We start from the raw sequence: 18937 nt of genomic DNA, 5'->3' as shown, positions 1-18937 counted from the left end.
ATATTCCATGGCAGGGCGGATTTGCGATTTATACAGAGTGAGCGGTTGTTTGGAAGAAAAGAAACGCCGAGAGCGAAAGAGAAAACCAAGTTTTTTAGATGCAGAGGAAGCAATATTAGTAATGTGCTTGTTCCAAGAGAGATTAGAAGTCAGGGTAATCCCCAAAAGAGATATATCCTTTTGCCTAGAAATTGGAGTGTCACTAAAGATAAGCATAGGAGCAGAAGAATCCATTTTGCGAGATATAAGACAAGACTGAGTTTTAGAAGGGTTGAAATCAACTAAGTTGTCTTTGGCCCACTGGAGAATTACCTGAAGATCGGCATTTAAGGAATTGGTAGCAGATTTTTGAGAAGTTGAAGCTGATTGAGCAGGACAAGGTTTCTCAAAATGGAAAGTGGAATGCAATGTGCTATCATCGGCAAAACTATGGATAGGATTTCCAGTCAATGGAAGAAGGTCATTGATATACAAGAGGAAAAGAGTGGGGGAAAGAACTGAAGCTTGGGGGACACCGGCATTAGTGGAGAAGTTAGAAGACAGAGAGCCATTTACCATCACCCTCAGTGAGCGATCAGAGAGAAAACTGGATAACCAATTACTAAAAACAGTTGGCAAACCATAAGATGGAAGCTTGTTTAAAAGACCTTTATGCCAAACATGATCAAAAGCCTTTCAGATGTCAAGAGCAACTACTTGTGGTTCGGTGAAACACAAGTTAAAGGTTCGGTGAAACTTTCCATTGAATTAGTCCATAAATGGGTAACATAAGCCAGAATATCACCAGTGGATCGACACTGACGGAATCCATACTGGCGATCGTTGATCAGACGGAAGGTTTCTAGGTAGTTTAAGAGTTGGCGGTTAATTGATTTCTCCATTACTTTAAAAAGAGTAGAAGTAATTGCAATGGGATGATAATTGGATGGGAGGGATTTGTCACCCTTTTTAGGAACTGGCTGGATATGAGTAAATTTCCAAGCAGAAGGAAAAACACCTTTGGAATAAGAAAGTGAAAAAAGGCAGCAAAGAATAGGAGTAAGTTCAGGAGCACAGGTTTTGAGAACAAGTGGAGAAATACCATCAGGACCTGGAGCTTTCTTAGCATCAAGATTCATCAAAATCGTTCTTATATCCTTTTGACAGAAGACCACAGGAGGCAATGAATGGAGCGGGTTGGGAATGGTGAGAGGTGTTTTACCAAGATCATTAATACATGAGCTGGAAGAAAAATGGGATGCTAGCAGGTCAGCTTTATCCTTGGCTGAAGTGACAACAGAACCCTCTAGTTTGGAAAGAGATGGGAGCAGAGATGGGCAAAAGTTGCGGCCAATAGCTCTGGCAAGAGACCAGAATGCTCGGCTACAATTAGGGCAAGAAGCAAGTTTTCTACTCTTAGCCTGTTCAAACTCTAGTTTGGATTGATTAATAACTGCTTTACAATTGTTGTGAGCTTTGGTGTAGGCAGAAAATGAAACTGAAGAATTAGAAACAAGCCAATTACGATATGCAACATTCTTCTCTTGAACAGCTTTAGCACATTTATTGGAAAACAAAAGTTTAGATAAAGGACGAGATTTTAAAGTGGAGTGTGGGATAAAGGATTCCATTCCTGCAAGAATAATTTTACTGACACGATGTGAGCAAACGTTGACATCAGAAGTTTTGAAACAGTAATCCGGCCAAGGAAAAGAAGAGAAGAAATCTCACAGGTCACCCCATTTTGCATTCTTGTAATGCCAAACAACATGAGGTTGGGAATAGCCATGAGATAAAGGTTCCATTGGAGAAGAGACAATCCCAACGTTGTGATCTGAAGTGCCTAAAGGACCTCTCACTTCGACCGTGTACTTAGAAGGGTTGTTTGTGAGAAAAAGATCAAGTGTATTGGCTGTATGATTAGGATTGTCCGGTATTCTTGTAGGTAAATGAACAATCTGTGCTAGGTCATTAGTAATTGCAAAAGCCTCAGCATCTCGACCTGCTGGGTCGGTGTCACTAGAAAATGGAAGCCAGCTGGAGTTGTGAACATTAAAATCACCAAGGAAAATTACCTCACTGTTAGGAAAGTTGGACTAGAGAAAGTCAAGTTGCAAAAGGAGGAAGTCAAAGAGTTCCAAGTGATTAGTGGAGTTGAGAGAACAGTAGAGACAACAGATGAATTTGACACAATGAGGTAGAGAGATTTTAAGCCATAGAAGATCAAAGAGAGGAGATTCCAAATTGCCAAGTCTCTGGCAGGGAATATCAGAATGGACATATGCACAAGTACCACCTTTGAGACGAAAGGAATCATACAACGAATAATTTGGGCATCTGAGATGAGCAGTAGTTGAATCAACCGATAAGTGAGATTCTGTCAGAAAAAGTACATGAGGTTTGGCAGACTGCAAGTGGAAATGGACATCGTTGAGATTAGAACTGAGACCATATATATTTGTGAAATGAATTAGGAAGTCCTTGGGAGGTTTAGATCTTTTCGCAGATAAGCTTGCTCTACTAGTGGGTGGGGCATGCTGTATGAAGTAATGAAATTTTTGGATATGGCGTACATGTGGTAAGAATATACCCAGATCCTTGACATAACGTGGCCTCGACAATGCTCCCCGCATACACACTACTCGGACTCCCTCCAGTCACTATCTGGCAGAGTAGAGGTAGCAAGATTATACACTAGCTGATCCGGAAGCCTCCTAGAGAGTTACCAATAGGTTCGGTCCGGTGTACTAACTAGTGGCCGGCCTGCGAACACTGTTTTAGAGCTGTACCCTCGAAATATAAGGAATATTGGATTTCGCCACGACGTTCATCGTAACCTCAAAAGTCATCAATCATACTGCATGATGGAAGAGATAGGTAAGGGTTGACCGGAACTTAGCTCTAGAGACTAAACATGGGTTCCACCACTTCAAGCCTCCAATAAGTAAAGTGGTGGTATTTCACCGGTTGATGAGAGTCATCTACCATCTAGTACTGCCTGGTAACATAGAGGGGCGGCGTTCCTCCATGTGGTGTAGGCGCCACACCTCGACCCCTGCTTACGTTGTTTCACACCTGGGTGGTCACCCACCATGTACTAGTGCATGGAGGTTATACCCAGGATTACTAACAGTCCCACCGTCGTGAAGGTGCAAGCAGAGGATCTGGCTGTCACAGACCATTCGGACTTCACCGAAATTGGGTCCACTTGACTTGAGTTCACCCGAATATCAGTTCCATCAGCGTTTTAGACTCCCAGGTAGCAAGTACAGCTTGTCTGGCATATCTGAGTGAATGTCTGTGCCAACCCCAAGGACCAAAGTCTTTAACCAGTGACTCCATTATTTTACCCAGACAAGTTAAACTAACTGGTCTGTAATTACTCGTGTCAACCTTCGATCTCCCTTGAATTGTGAATACATTTGCACATCTCCAGTCCGCGGGGCTCCCCCCCCCAGTCCAAGGATGCTCTCATAATTATGGCTAAGGGTTTGCTTACTTCCTTTGCCACCTTCTTTAATATAACTTTAATAAAAAACCAAATGTATTCTACATTCGGTTTTTTTTTGGAAAACGAAAGTTTCTTAGACAAAAATGGTACAACTCTTGTCCAGGAAACTTGGTGACATATGAAAAAATCTAAAAGTTCCCATATTCCAAAAGGATTTGAACACAAGGCTCTTTCCATATGGTGCCGAAAGGTGGAGAATGTGATATCTGTGTTAGCTGTCAGGGCTATTTAAAATAGCTAAGACCACTAGTATAGATATTTAAAATAATACAAAAGACTGATAAATTGTTGATATTTGGGTCTTACAAAGTAGCCTCACATTTAGCTGTCATAACCATTTAAACAGATTGAATTATTTTCATTTCTCAAGTGAGCAATTAAAGATAGATCATTGCAAAATACCATGTAGCTAGCAAGAATTTTCAAAATTGTATGATGAGAGAAATTCAACCTCTTGGAATCATCTTCAACAGCTTATACAGGTGTGATCAAAGTTTGGTGGACTGACTTTGTATCTTGAAATTCAAAAGTAATAGAAAGCTGACACTTGATGATCATGTTCAGTGACTCATCTAGACATAATGAATGACCCGTTTATCTGCAGTCAGTCTGAATTAAGATGAGCTGAACAGAAAATGTGTGTTATTTGAAGACTTTTTGGTCATTCAAGTTTAAACGGGCTGCTTGTCAAAGATAATCCTTCCTCTGGCCACCCTTTAACTTCAAAACCAATGATTCAATTGCTTATGTTCAAGATCTTACCAGGTATGATCAAGGTTTAACTATTAGCAAAGTTGCTAGATATTGGTAATTCTTATGGAACATATCAATAAATTTTAACATAAGATTTGAAAATGTTACACACTTCAGCCAAGCTGAAACATGTGCCTTTCCCAAATCTTGTGATTTGTGTCAAATTCCCAAATTTGTGCTTGAATCCTTACTGATGATCACATTCAGCAAGTCTCACACAAGGATCTTCATTTTTATCACTGCTGATGAGCTGCACTTTCTTTCATCATTACTGGTGACAAACAATCGGTATATTGGCTATGTATAATTAATTTTATACACAAGATTTGAGAATCAAACATGTTTTAGCCAAGTTTGTGCCTTGCATTCCTACCGATGACCACAGTCATTGGTGATGTTCTGCATGTATAAATCAATGATACTGATGAAGATATAACAGACAATGTCCGATTTTGAAGATTGTTGTTGTTGTTATTTGATTTTTAGGAGCATTAGCAACTAAGGTCATACTGCTCCGGGGATATGCGGTGGTCATTTCCTGACCTTTCCGCATCCTCCGTATTTGGTGGTCATGGGCTCGAACCCCGGGCTAATCAAGAAGAAGCGTCTGCCCACCTGGCTACTGAGGCACCCAATTTTGAAGATGATACAAAGGTTGGCAGGGTTGTTAATGACAGTAATGATTGGTACGCTGCTGCAACAGGATCCGGAAAAGTTGGGCAGATAGGCTGAGAGGTGGCAACTAAAGTTTAACATTGACAAATGCAAAGTACTGCATATGGGTAGCAGTAACCCAGGAGAAACGTACAAACTGTGCAATACTACACTCGGGTAGTTGAAAATTAAAGACCTGGAGGTAATTGTGCAGTCAGATATAAGTTTTCTGAGCATTGCAGATGGACTGCAAGAGTAGCTCATGGGGGGTCTTGTCAATGATATACAGGAATTTTGCTAGCAGGGATAAGTAAGTGATTATTCCCTTGTATAAGGCAATGGTCACACCACACCTTGAGTACTACATACAGGTCTGGAGGCCTTGTTTTAGGAAAGACGTAAAGCTGCTGGAACGAGTATAGAGAAGGGCAATGAGATTAGTGAATGGAACAAATGGTTGCTCTTACCAAGAATGGCTTATGTTCTGCAAATTGCAGCATCTGCAGACTATGCACCTGCAAGGTCATCTAATTGAGGTGTATAAGGCCTTGAATGATTTGAGCAAGCTGGATGCTGATGGAATTCTTCCTCTTGCTCAGATTCCATACCTTGAGGGGACATAAATTCAAATTAAGAAAAGGTAAATTTCTGCGGATAGATGCTTTGAAATTTGCCTTTAGCCAGCATGGGTTGATTACTGGAACACACTTTTATCTGTCACTACGGAAGTTGACAGCTTAAATAAATTCAATGCAGAACTAGACAAACTTTTGGAGTGAATGGTTATGTGAAATAGGTTTTTTTGGCTGATGATGTATAAGCTTGCTTTCTTGCATCATATACCTCTATGCCTCTATTAATGCTAACTAGATATGGCTTGAAAGCTTCACATATTCATGAAAATTATCAAGAGCTGTAGCATAGAAATAAGTATACATATAAAAGAGTATCACAATAACCCTGAATGTATAAACAATGCAAAAATTTAAGTTAAAAATTAATTTCATACAATTTAGTAAAATATTAGATTTTGTTTGCCTGATCACAATCCATATCAGATACTGTCACATGATTAAGTTCCTTTTTAAAAAAGGAACTTAATCATGTGACAGTATTGGATATGGATTCTACTTCTACATGAATTTCTCATATATGACTTTTAATAACAGCATTATACCACAGGTTTTAGTACTCCTTGAGACACTATCAGGCACTATCAACAATACTTATGTTTTTTTAACTGTTGTTAACCCAATGCATATTTTTACTTTAGTTGTTGTTGGTATTTGGTTTTTAGGAGCATTAGCAACTAAGGTCATATTGCTCCATGGATATGCGGTGGTCATTTCCTGACCTTTCCGCATCCTCCATATTTGGTGGTCATGGGCTCGAACCCCGGTCTAATCAAGAAGCGTGTGCTATGCACTGCTGCTCCTGCCCACCTGGCTACAGAGACGCCTTTTACTTTAGTAACAGGTTCATACACATGGTCATAAGCGAACCTGCAAGAAGCATGCTTCTTGGGAAATTTCAGTGCTTTTTATTTTTAAGTCAGTCAACTTCTTATTAATACAACTACAATACAACTACAGCAATTGGTTGAGACAAGTTAAACTAAAAAAAAAAAAAAAGAAAAAAAAGAAAAAAAAAAAGAAAGAAGAAAAAAAGAAAAAAAAAAAAGAAAGAAGAAAAAAGAAAGGAAAAAAAAGAAAGAAGAAAAAAAGAAAGAAAAGAAAAAGAAATTCTTCATTTTTATGATAGTACTTCAGATTTATCAAATTTATTTATTGTGCTCTCAGCATTAGCATATAAACACATATTTATCAATTTGCACTTGCAATAACTGTAAAAACACAGCCCATATAATTTCTAGTCCCACATAGATCCCCAGTAGGACTTGTAATCTCTCTCTCCCAAGCTATCCAGCCTACAGCATGTACCCAGCAAAACATCTAACATCGCCTTGAGAGTATCAGCAGCAATTCAAAGCATATCCCATTTCTATAAAAACAGTCCATTCTGTTAAAATGTGCAGGCCATATTCAGAAAAATTCTACCTTCTGATGCTTGCACAATCTCTCCAGGGCCCAAACTAACTGGCAAGGCTCTCATCAGCACTCTCTCATATGATGCCTTGACAAAATTTTAAGCACTTTCAAATTCAGCCCTAACTCGCAGCTCTTTCTCAATATCATCTCATATGTATTAAGTAAAATTAGTCAAACTAAATTGTGAGGGGATATTGTAAATATTCACATCTGATTTGACTGATTTTCTATTAATCAGTGTCCAGTGTCTCATAAATTTCCTATTAAAAAAAACAAGAGGATTAAAGAAGAAAAACGAAAAAGGATAACTCGAATGACATTTAATTGAAAGATTACTTTCCCAGCATCCTGCATTTAAAGTTAATGAAATTTAACTTTATATCTTATATCTAAGTAATAGTAGAACATTAATATGGAAATGAATGAAAGTATAATCAAGAACATTTCATTTCTTCTGTGAAGGGCTGTGCAAATTTTTTACAAACAACAAAACACACTGTGTGATGAAAGTCGCTATTTCGCTTATTAACAGCGGCAAAAAGTCTTTCACAACAAATTTCTTCTAAGTTATTCAGTATATTTTTATGAGTGATTATTGCATCAGGTGAATACAGAGTGCCTAAGTCAAAAATGAATACAGCAAAAGTTACAAAAAAAGTTGAGGAGGAGATATCTTATCCAGGTGTGTAATAGAATCCCCCCAAGACACACACACACACACACACACACACACACACACACACACACACACACACACACACACACACACACACACACACACACACACACACACACACACACACAGTACAAAGGTTACAAGCAAGACCTCGGAAGACTGTGCTTAGTGCTATTACGGTGTTGAATGGCAAGAGCTACAAATATTAAACTAAATTTTCAAACTAACAACAAAATGAAGAGTATAGCATATACTGATAACCAAAGTGAACTATAATATATAACGTAACATTAACATGAATAAATATTCATAATGTACAGAGAGCGGTTAGAGGTTTTGCTAGTTTACTGACAGCTATTTATACATTTGTAAAAAGATTTTCTAGGCATACCTCATAAGTGCAAAGTGGTGTTTAACTGCTCAAAATCTGTTATTAATGGGAAAGAAAAATTTAAATTTTTAATTGGATCATCAGGACTTGTACAACACTGTGTATGCATATTTAAATATTTCCAACAAAATAATATCAACAACTTTATTAGCAACAGAGCTCTCAACTAAACTTTGCTGATTACTTTGGTATTCATTTAGAGAGAGAGTCTGTGGGAGAAGAAACAATGAAAAATGTATTGAAAAACTTTGAAACTGGATTGGTATCATTGCAAACAGATACAAGCACGTGAAGAACCAAGGCCATAATCATGGAAAACTGATATACAATATTATTAGAGAATGCCAACGGAGATATTTTTTGTCTAATAGGATGTTTTTTGAATGGCAGAATACCCATATTTTATTTCTAATAGTTTTTCAATGATGCTGGGAAATTTTAATATAGAATAAAAATATAATAAATATAAAGGATGACACTTTTCCACATGAATTCACAAAAATACATTTAATAAGAGATAATTAATATTAAATGAAATTATTAAAATGGTCACGTGTTCCACTTCCAATCTTGGAACTTCCCCAGTGATGTCAAACTAAAAAATTAAACTCTAAATTACATGATATATATTATATATCATGTAATTTAACTTTCGAGCCTACAGGCCAGTAAGGCTCCTGGAGTTGATGGAATATACCCTATAATCTTAAGGGAGGCGGCAAGTGAGTGCATTGAACCATTGAGGCTAAATATGCGAGCTTCACTAGACTCTGGGGAGATTCCCTTGGATCGGAAAAGTGCCAATGTATCTCCCATACATAAGGGTGGATCTAAGAGTGAAGTGGGAAATTATCGACCTGTTAGTCTGACTTCAGTGATAGGGAAAATCATGGAGGCAATGATCAAGGGTGGAATTCAGGATCATTTGGATCAAATTGAAATTCTCAAGGATACTCAGCATGGTTTTGTAAAGGGAAAATCTTGTTTAACAAATCTGGTTCACTATTTTGAAAGGGTCACTCACGAGCTGGATTTAGGGAATAATTTCGACATTGTTTATTTCGATTTCAGCAAAGCTTTTGACTCAGTCCCACACGAGCGGTTGCTTTATAAGCTGGAACAGGTTGGAATCACTAGGAAAATCCTTAGATGGATAGCAGGATGGCTTCAGGGTAGGAGGCAGAGGGTTGTGATAAATGGCTATTCCTCAGATTGGGTTGATGTAAGAAGTGGGGTTCCCCAAGGATCCGTATTAGGACCACTGTTGTTTTTAATTTTCATAAACGACATCGATGAAGGGATAGAGGGCGTGATATCTAAATTTGCAGATGATAATTGGTAGAGTAGTTAATGATCGCTGTCAAGCTGAGCTTCTTCAGAGAGACCTAGATAGGCTTCAGGAATGGTCAGAAAAATGGCAGCTATGCTTTAATCCAACAAAGTGTAAGGTATTACACCTGGGAAACAGTAATCCCAAAATAACTTATTCACTTGGTGCAGTTCAACTAAACCCAGTACTGGAGGAAAGGGACTTGGGTGTTACGATACGGTCAGACATGAAATTCTCTGAGCATTGTAAACAGGTTGCAAGGAAGGCCCATGGTGTCCTATCGATGATCTATCGAACTTTTGCAAGTAGAGATAGGGACGTGATAATCCCATTATATAAGGCTTATGTTAGACCACACTTGGAATACTGTGTTCAAGTATGGAGACCACACCTAAAGAAAGACATTGAGCGAGCTTCTTGAAAGGGTGCAAAGACGGGTAACTCGCCTGGTGAGATTGGCTAAAGGGCGTCCTTATGAAGAAAGACTTCGAATATGTGGGTTGCACAGTTTGGAAACTAGACACCTTAGAGCAGATTTGATTGAGGTGTTTAAGGCTCTGAGAGGCATCAGTAAAATGAATGAGGATGAAATTTTCAAGATTATAAATGATGCTAGAACTAGGGGACATAAATTCAAGTTATTGGGGGGGGGGATGTTTAGATTGGACTGCAGGAAGTTTTATTTTAGCCAGCGAGTTATAAATTACTCGAATGGGTTGCCTGCATGGGTGGTAGAGGCTGACAGTTTGGGGGAATTCAAAGGTCATTTGGATAGTACCTTCGGGTCAGGGAAGCGCATAAGATGATAGGTTTAATTTCCTTTTCTTTTATTAATTACAGTAAACCCCCGCTATTCACAGTCTCGCATATTCGCGGTTGCTGATTTAACATAAAATGAAACTTAAAAAAATGTGAATTTTAAAGCGCTGTGAACATTTTCTGCCATAAAAAAACATGGGCGTGGCTAAAATTATCTTTCTCGGTCAAAACAGTGCTCAGTGGGTGGGGGGGAGAGGGGTGATAAAATTGCGAGTGTGGATGTTTCTCGCTAATCCTTGTTCGGTATGTGTTATGCGCTTGCCATGGAAGGTTTTGAATAGGATGAAGTCGTTTGTTTTTAATTTATATGCTTTTAAAATTGAATAAATTTATCAATTTATAAATTGATATGCTTACAAAATTGATAAATCTACCATTTTGCAGTGTAAAACAAGACTTTTTCGAGTGTGTTAACGGAAGAAAGTGACTTTATTTGGACAAGTTCTTCCTAACCAGTACAAAAATATGGCTACGAATAACAAGGGAAATGTGAATGTGAAATTATCAAAGAAGGTGATGACATTGGCGAATAAAATTGAGTTATTAGACAAAATTTCTAATGGTGAAAGTGTCTCCTCAGTGGCAAAACATTATAAAATCAATGAGTCAACGGTACGATCAATCAAGAAATCGGAAGAAAAAATCCACCATAGTGTCCGTGAAAACGTGCTAATTTCTTCAAAAATTTGCTCTGTAACTCATGATGTTAAATTAGAAAAAATGGAAAAGGCTTTAAATCTGTGGATAGAAGACCGAACTCAAAATAAAATTCCGTTAAGTTCACTCATCATTCGTGAAAAGGCAAAACTCCTTTATCAACACTTCAGCGAAACTGGTGATAGCACTGGCGGGATAAGTTTTTTAGCTAACAAAGGCGCTGGTTTGAAAGATTTGTTTGAAATTTCTAATAAATATTACATTTAATATTAAATTGTTTCTTATTTTCATTTCAATGCCATATGCTTGCATTTCACTATGTACATAGTCATATTATGAAGGTACATACATAGACAAAATTTTAGACTAGTTTTTCTTATATATTTCATACTTTGGAACGGAACCCCTTTATTACTATGGGAGCCATAACTCAGTATTCGCGGCATTTCTCAGGAACGTAACCCCCGCGAATAGCGGGGGTTTACTGTATTATTATTATTTTATTTATTTATTATTATTTTTTTTTATCATTGTTTTATTTGGGCTTTTTTTTTTTTATTTTTTTTTTTTTTCTTTTCTAGCCATAGGCTTTCTTGCACCATGCGGCCATTACTAATACTAATATAGCAAACTAATAATATCAAAACAAAAAAAAGAATAACAGCAAGAATGTCCTTAAATTAGCACACTATGCTTAGGTGTGCCAGTTGAATGTTTATGTTGTCAAAACCAAAATGCATAATGACTGTGGGCTATCTGAAGACTGCAAATCAGATACACCTGTTAATGTTCTGCAATTCCCATTTTGCAGTAGAAAAATGTTTAAACATGATTTTGGGAATATTCAGAAGACTACCTATTTAATTTGCCCATATTTTCACATCTGAATCCACCCAAATGGATGCTTTTATAGGATGAAGTCAAATAGATATCCTAGGTATGGATTCATCACCACTCATGGAACATGCTGGATGTAGCACAACAGGGTCCAGCAACTCAGAGCAGTGTTTTATCCTTCTTAAGGAATCCACATCGCCACATGTCAAAATTGCAATATGACATTATCATGTGGGCATTCACATATCAGTGATGAGTATGCAAATTTAAAGGTCAAAATTTGAGAAGACTGCAAGTTCAAAAATTTATGACTTTAAAAAAAAAAAAAAAACTAATTTCATTATGATAAAATCTTTGATTTTAAGTAGGGAAAGAGAGAAAGAAAGAAAGAAAGAAAAAAACTTACTGGTCCAAAACCACCACCAGCAGAAATGCATTGAGGATTTTTTCTGAAGTCCATGAGATCTGTTTGTCCATGAGGAGTCTAAATTCACATATATAATTAATTAATATAATTAATACATTATAAATTCGAATCCTATTAATACAAAATTCAAGGGGCCTAAATTTTCACATTTTGTAATAACGAAGTTTGTAGTAACAAGGTCCCCCAAAAGTGTCAAAATTTTACTGTTTTTGGCATACTATATATTTAAGAATAATAATAAGTACTAATATCAAAAATAAATGAAAAACAAAAGCCTTGTCCAGCAATACAGTAATAGGAATAACACATTTTTTAAAGATTTTATTTTATTTGTATGATAACCTTAGAGAAAAGCAATTAACGGAAATGAAAATATTGTACAGTACATATTTTAGTATCACAGTAAAAAGAATTACTATTGTAATATAAAATGAGACATACAAACCATTAACTTTTAAATAAATTAATCAAATTTAAAGGAAGAATCCAATGTTGTTTGAACAGTTTTGTCCTATATGCATTTTTAACTACAGCATAGACATTATCAAATGCAATAGTTGTTTCTTTATCAACATTACTACAGCCCAAAACATTCTCTATTATGTTCAATGCATTTTGGGCATCTTTTTTAGATGACAGTGTGTGTACTTCTTCATTTTCACTGTCACTGGTAACAAAATTATCATTTTGCATGATGCTTAGCAGCTCTTCTGGTGTTGGCATTACTGTGGTAGCAGCTTCATCTTCTACCTTCATAAACTCTTCAAATTCATCAACAAAATCCATATGTTCCTTCAAATTTCTCCATTCCTCAATATTGCTATCACATTCATCTGCTGGACCATGTTTTTCGATGATATTCTCTCCAAAGCCGCTCTTTCTGAAGCAGTTGATTATTACACTTGATGTAACACTGTCCCAAGCAATAACACCGTAACAGATAGCATCCAAGACATTCCAATTTGGCTGTAAATTGTTCCCTCCTATGTTGAGGAGAGCATATAGAGCCATTTATAACCTCAGTAGAGCATATATGCTCTACTGAGGTTATAAATAATGCCTTGATCCAGTGGATGTATAAAACTAGTGGTAATGGGAAGTAAAAACAACAGCCACATATTTGTCAACTTAAGTGTCTCAGCAGAATGTGCTGCACAACAATCTGGAATCATCAAAATGTTCCTTTTTTTTTTTTTTTTTTTTTTTCCTGAAGTCATTCTTCTGTCCACTTCTGATGACCAAGACTGAAAAATTTTGACTGTAAGCCAAACACTTCTATTGGTCCCATAATCATAGGGAAGTTGGTTAAAAACTTCTTTAAAACATATTGGCTTGAAAAAATTACCAATCGCAAGTGGGCATAGTTTCGTTTTGCCATCTGAATTGCAGAACGGCGAGTCTTTGTTTACTCTTGATTTTTAAGGAGTCCTTATGTGTGCTATAATGTAATAACTAGATCGTATGTATAGCTTAGCTTAATTTTCAGCACTCACCTCATAGTAATCCTCTTAGCTGGTGGAGTTTTACCACATACATAGTGGTTATAGGATTCTAATAACTTACAGGGATTATGGGTTTAAAACTAAATTCAAAACGAAGCCCTCGTCATCGAATGGTTTAAGCACCATACATCACTCAATGTGTTAAACAAAAATATTCCTGCCGATTTCTCCCCCATTTGGAATTTAGCAAGTATGCACTGAAATGCATTTCGGGAACCCAACCCGTATATAACACAAGCGCGCTCCCCCCCCCTACACTATAGCTAACTGAGGACGAATTTCGAAAGTCGCTCATGTGCGACTTTCTATTAGCTTCTATTTTTCTTTTTTTCTTCATTTAATTTAATTTAATTAGGCAACCATAGAATGGAAGGTGCACTTTCCTTTCTTAAAAATTTTTTTATAGCCCATAACTTAGTTTTAAACCCATAATCCCTGTAAGTCATTAGAATCCTATAACCACTATGTATGTGGTAAAACTCTCCAGCAGCTAAGCAGATTACTATGTGGTGAGTGCTGAAAATTAAGCTAAGCATACGATCTAGTCTTTGTTTACTTAGTTTTCCACCATGGACAAGACTCTCCTCAGATGTTTTGTCTGGCAGCAAATCATAAAATGAACCACTGTCATCATGATTAAAAATATCCTTTGCCTTATAATTTTCAAGAAACAACTGTACAGAACACAACCAGTCTGTAGCCTTTTCTTTGTCAACTAATCCAGACTCTCCGCAAACATTCGCAAAACCAAGTTATTCCTGTCCTTAAGTGGAGCCAGCCACTGCTGCATTTGAAGTCACTAATTTCATGTTGCTGAGCTAAATAATTTTCTTTTTCTTGCAAAATCAGGCCTGATAGGCAAATTAGATGCACTCATTTGTTAGTACCACTCGAAAAGTTTTGTTTCAAGCACCTCATGTTTTGCACTATGAATTCGTTTCCAGTTTTATATCAGAGCTCCAGTGTCATGCACTTCAATTTTTTTATTTTTTTTATTTTCAGTATTGTGGAATAAAGTAGGTAAAGGGATGTTTCTAGGATGAATTTAAAATCATCAAAATGTTCCTTTTTTTCTGAAGCCATTCTTCTGTCCACTTTTGATAACCAAGGCTGGAAAATTTTGACCGTAAGCCAAAAACTTTTATTGGCCCCATAATCACAAGGGAGTTGGTTAACTTCTTTAAAACATCTTGGCTTGGAAAAATTACCAATCACAAGTGGGCATAGTTTCGTTCTGCCATCTGAATTGCATAACAATTTCTTTGTTTACTTAATTTCCCCCAGTTTGCTGCCAAACAAAACTCCTCAGATGTTTTGTTTGGCAGAAAATCATAAAATAAACCATCCTCATCATGATTAAAAATATCCTTTGCCTCATAATTTTCAAGCAACGACTGTACAGTCGTTTCAAGCAATGACTGTACGACTGAACACAACCAATCTTTAGCCTTTTCTTTGTCAACTAATCCAGACTCTCCACAAACATTCGCGAAACCAAGTTATTCCTGTTCTTAAATCTTTGGAACCATTGCTGCATTTGAAGTCATTAATTTCATGTTGCTGAGCTAGATAATTTTACTTTTCTTGCAAAATCTTTACTTTTCTTGTTATTGAAGCTCGAGATTTACTTTTAATAAATTTCATTTTTGAAAAGAAAGTTTCACAAACATGTGGATCCGAAAGTGCTCGCAATTTTTTGTGAAAAAAAATCTTAATTTTAGATACTTTTCCACTGTCATATACATGTTGGAAAAGTTGATTTTTGATGACATGGTATGAATGTGTTTTAATTCATTGTTGCACTGTAAATCAATTACTTCCATCTGCAGAGTTTCTGGTTTGGAGAAATGAAGGAGTGGTAGGGATTTGGGGAAGTACAGCTGGTCTAGTATTATATTTCTTGTGCCTAGTGCAGCTAGTGAATGATTTCCCACTGATGTATCAATAGTATAAAAATCATCTGGCGTGCCGCAAAAAATAATGTGGCAAGCAGCCTGTGGATTGGCCAGGCCTGCTTTAAATTAATTCAAAGACACAGGTTCCAAAAAAGACATCAGCTCAGATAAAATGGCACAAAAAAGTAGACTATACAGTACTGTAGCAAAAGATTCTTTGAACTGGCATAACAATTGTAACTGACCTTAAGGGAGAACGAGGGAGCATATGCAAGCAAACAACTTAGAAAAACTGTTTTTATTCCTTTGCTAATTTAACAGCTCATCCTTCACAATGCACTTATGTTTAGTCCTACCATAAACTGGTTTTGTTTACACAAAAGTAAATTTAACATGTCAATGCCATCCTTCGGGAAGCAGGGTGGCAAAAAGCAATAATCAGACAACTGTGCCCAGATTTGTATTAAACATACAAAATAACAATATTTATTTCTCACAGGGTAAAAACAAACTTTGGAATACATATTAACTGAATTTTGTAATAAACGAATATATTTATATATATATAAATATATTTATATAGAAAAGCCTATCCTTTCACAGGGGAAATGGCATGTGCTTCATATAAACAAGTACTCTGTATAAACTGAGTTTGTATTAACAAAATTTTACCATATTTTCTAAATTTTTATCAGTCAAAACTAACCATATATGAGTAAATTATACAGAAAGTTAAAAAATATAAATAATATTAAAAAAAAAGAGAAAAGCACTTGCTCCCATATGTACATACAAGGCATTTATAAACTTATTAATAATAGTATCAGTATTAAAATAGGTAAAATGATTGCAATTAAGCTAGGCTTATGATGCATCATCCCAGAAAAAAAAAAAAAAAATTTATAATAAGCAAAATAATTATTATTTTTCAAAATATATCTCTTATTACCTATTTTCATCACTTCTTTAAATTATTAAGTTCAACAAAACAGTTATAATTATATATAAAAAAAAGAGATATTATTATGAAAGCATAACTTGAATACAAAGAGATTTTTGTAAAATTTTCATGAGGCCTTTTGAATAACAAACAGAAACAGTGAAGACCACATCTGTACTGATCTTTCAATGAGGACCTATTGGGGGGGGGGGGGGGTTCCCAAAAAGATTTGTATTTACGCAGAAGTAGTTGTGACAGAAAGATGAGAATTTTTTTTTTTATGTGAAAGCATCTTTGGTGGCACCTACTAAATTTTGGACTGAAGTAAACCCAATTTGTCGTGATGTCATTCGACATCACTTCCGGTTTGTTGATTTGACTAATAAACCGGAAATGAAGATTTTGTAAAACGTCATGAAATCGTGAATTTTAAGGGTACAAAAGAGGTGCCAATGATGAAAATTATGTCATTTGACATCATTTCTGGTTTGTCATCATTTACACCTTTTTCTGTTCCAAGATCTCAGACATTGAAATTTTTGCCACATTTTTGTTGTTTGTTTGTTTGGGGATTTATTAGGGGCATTGGCAAATATGGCCACAGTGCACCACATTTTTGATGTGAAAACATCTTTGGCAGCACCTACAAAATTTTGGACTGAAGTAAATCCAATCTGTCACGATTTTGCAACAAGGAAATGATGTCATTTGACATCACTATCAGTTTGTTGATTTGACTGATAAACTGGAAATTACGATTTTGCAATACAAAAATGATGCATCTCAAAATCATTTTAGGAAGGCTGTACGCTGCTGAAATGAGTACAGAGAAGGACGAGATTGGTGAGGGGAACACAGGGATGCTCTTACTAAGAAATGCTTCAGTTCTGCAAATTGCAGCTTTTGGAGACCAGACATGTGCAAGGTGATCTGATAGAGGTGTTTAAAAACTCAATGCTGATGGTATTCGTCCTCTTGCTCAGACTATCCACATGAGGGGACATAAATTCAAACTGAGGAAGGATGGCTGCAGAGGAGATATACAGAAGTTTACCTTCGGCCATCATGTGGTTTATTGCTGGAATAAGTTTCCATCCATTATTGTAGAAGTGGATAGTTTGAATAAATTCAAGGAAGAACTAAACAAAACTAAGCAAACTATTGCAGGAAATGAATAGATGAAGTGGGATTTTTTTTTTTTTTTTTTTTTTTTTTGTTTATGCTGTATAAGCTTGCTTTCTTGCATCATTTGCCACTATTAACACTAATAGTAATCCCATCCCCCAGTGGGGTAGACTGAGCCACTGGGATAGCAGAAAATTTCCCAGTAGGCCACAAACACCAAGACTTAGTGAATATATAATCACACAAATTTTACTTGTTATTCTTAAATATGCTACATTGCCAAGAGCAACTGAATACCTGGATGTTCAAACTTTCGTTGATACAATATTTAATAACAGTCAATCCACCTTTGGTTTTAATTACACACTATATCCTTGTTAGTAGACTCCAAAACAATTTTTAATAATTAGGAAAGTGGCATTTTGTTCCAACACAGCCCACTCTTAGAAGGGTCTCTTGTGGTTTGGGCTTGGACCATTGGTCATTGTTCCTGGAACAATAGGCACAACTGTGTCAGCATCATTAAGGAGGGCCAATTTTTTGCTATACTGCACAGCCTCTAATGATTTTGTTTGGAGACAGGAATGCTAAAGCTCCATTGGCCTGCTCAGATCTGACCACCAATAAGTGTAGGAGTGGGCAGTGTTTGGCCCCAAAAACTATTTCAGAAAGTGTGCAAGCAAAAGGAACAAAATATAAAGGAAAAAAACATCTAATCTCATAATACTACACTACACTAAGATTGAAAGAAATGATTTTTTGGAATCACTTAAGGGATTTTGACAAATTAACTATTTAATATTGGTAATGGACATCTTACTTACATGTAAAAAAGATGTCCATTATATACCGCAATTCTCATTTTATACTAAGCACTATATATATATATATATTTATATATAATAATAATAAATAGAATAAAAAAATAACTGTAGTTATGTGTGCACTAATGCAATAAGGAAGCAATTTATGAGAAAATTAAATCTGCAATATTACCTGACTGGTTGACAGTCGCCAAGGTTCACTTAGTACTTCTTTTAAAAAGGGTGAGTCTACTTCTAAATATTTGGAGACAACATACAAGCAAAATAAATGGCGGTCAATGCCTTTTCCACACATGGCATCTTGATAACCCTTCTGGTGAACATTGCATGCTTTAACAAGTAACCGTTGCTTTTCTTGAACCTGAAAATAATTCATGTCTCATTAATAAAATCCAAGATTTTAAAATAAATAAAATGTGCAATAAATGACAATGAGCATACCTTAGAAACATGAAAGAGTAAAAATGCACATGTAGAATATATTACAGAGGATACTAATGCAAACAACTTTTATTTAGTATACAAAGTAAACAAATACCTACTTCTATAGTCCCCCCTCTTTCCCTCTC

General features: G+C 36.1%; 1 protein-coding gene across 3 annotated transcripts in view; it reads right to left on the bottom strand.

The window, feature by feature from the left end:
- whd (carnitine O-palmitoyltransferase whd) overlaps positions 1–18937 on the bottom strand; it is a 333289-nt gene that overhangs the window by 14649 nt on the left and 299703 nt on the right. For all 3 annotated transcript variants that reach the window (XM_090381653.1, XM_090381652.1, XM_090381654.1), the window contains 2 exons: positions 18541–18729; positions 12062–12139 (listed from right to left, as the gene is read on the bottom strand). In XM_090381653.1, the coding sequence (XP_090237779.1) occupies positions 12062–12139; positions 18541–18729 (267 nt within the window). The remainder of the gene's footprint in view (positions 1–12061; positions 12140–18540; positions 18730–18937) is intronic.

This window comes from Mastigoproctus giganteus, chromosome 9 (assembly GCF_048544385.1).
Source record: "Mastigoproctus giganteus isolate SK-2022 chromosome 9, ASM4854438v1, whole genome shotgun sequence".
Classification (NCBI taxonomy): domain Eukaryota; kingdom Metazoa; phylum Arthropoda; class Arachnida; order Uropygi; family Thelyphonidae; genus Mastigoproctus; species Mastigoproctus giganteus.
Note: the sequence above shows the minus strand (reverse complement) of the source record. Positions and strands in the feature narration are given on the sequence as shown.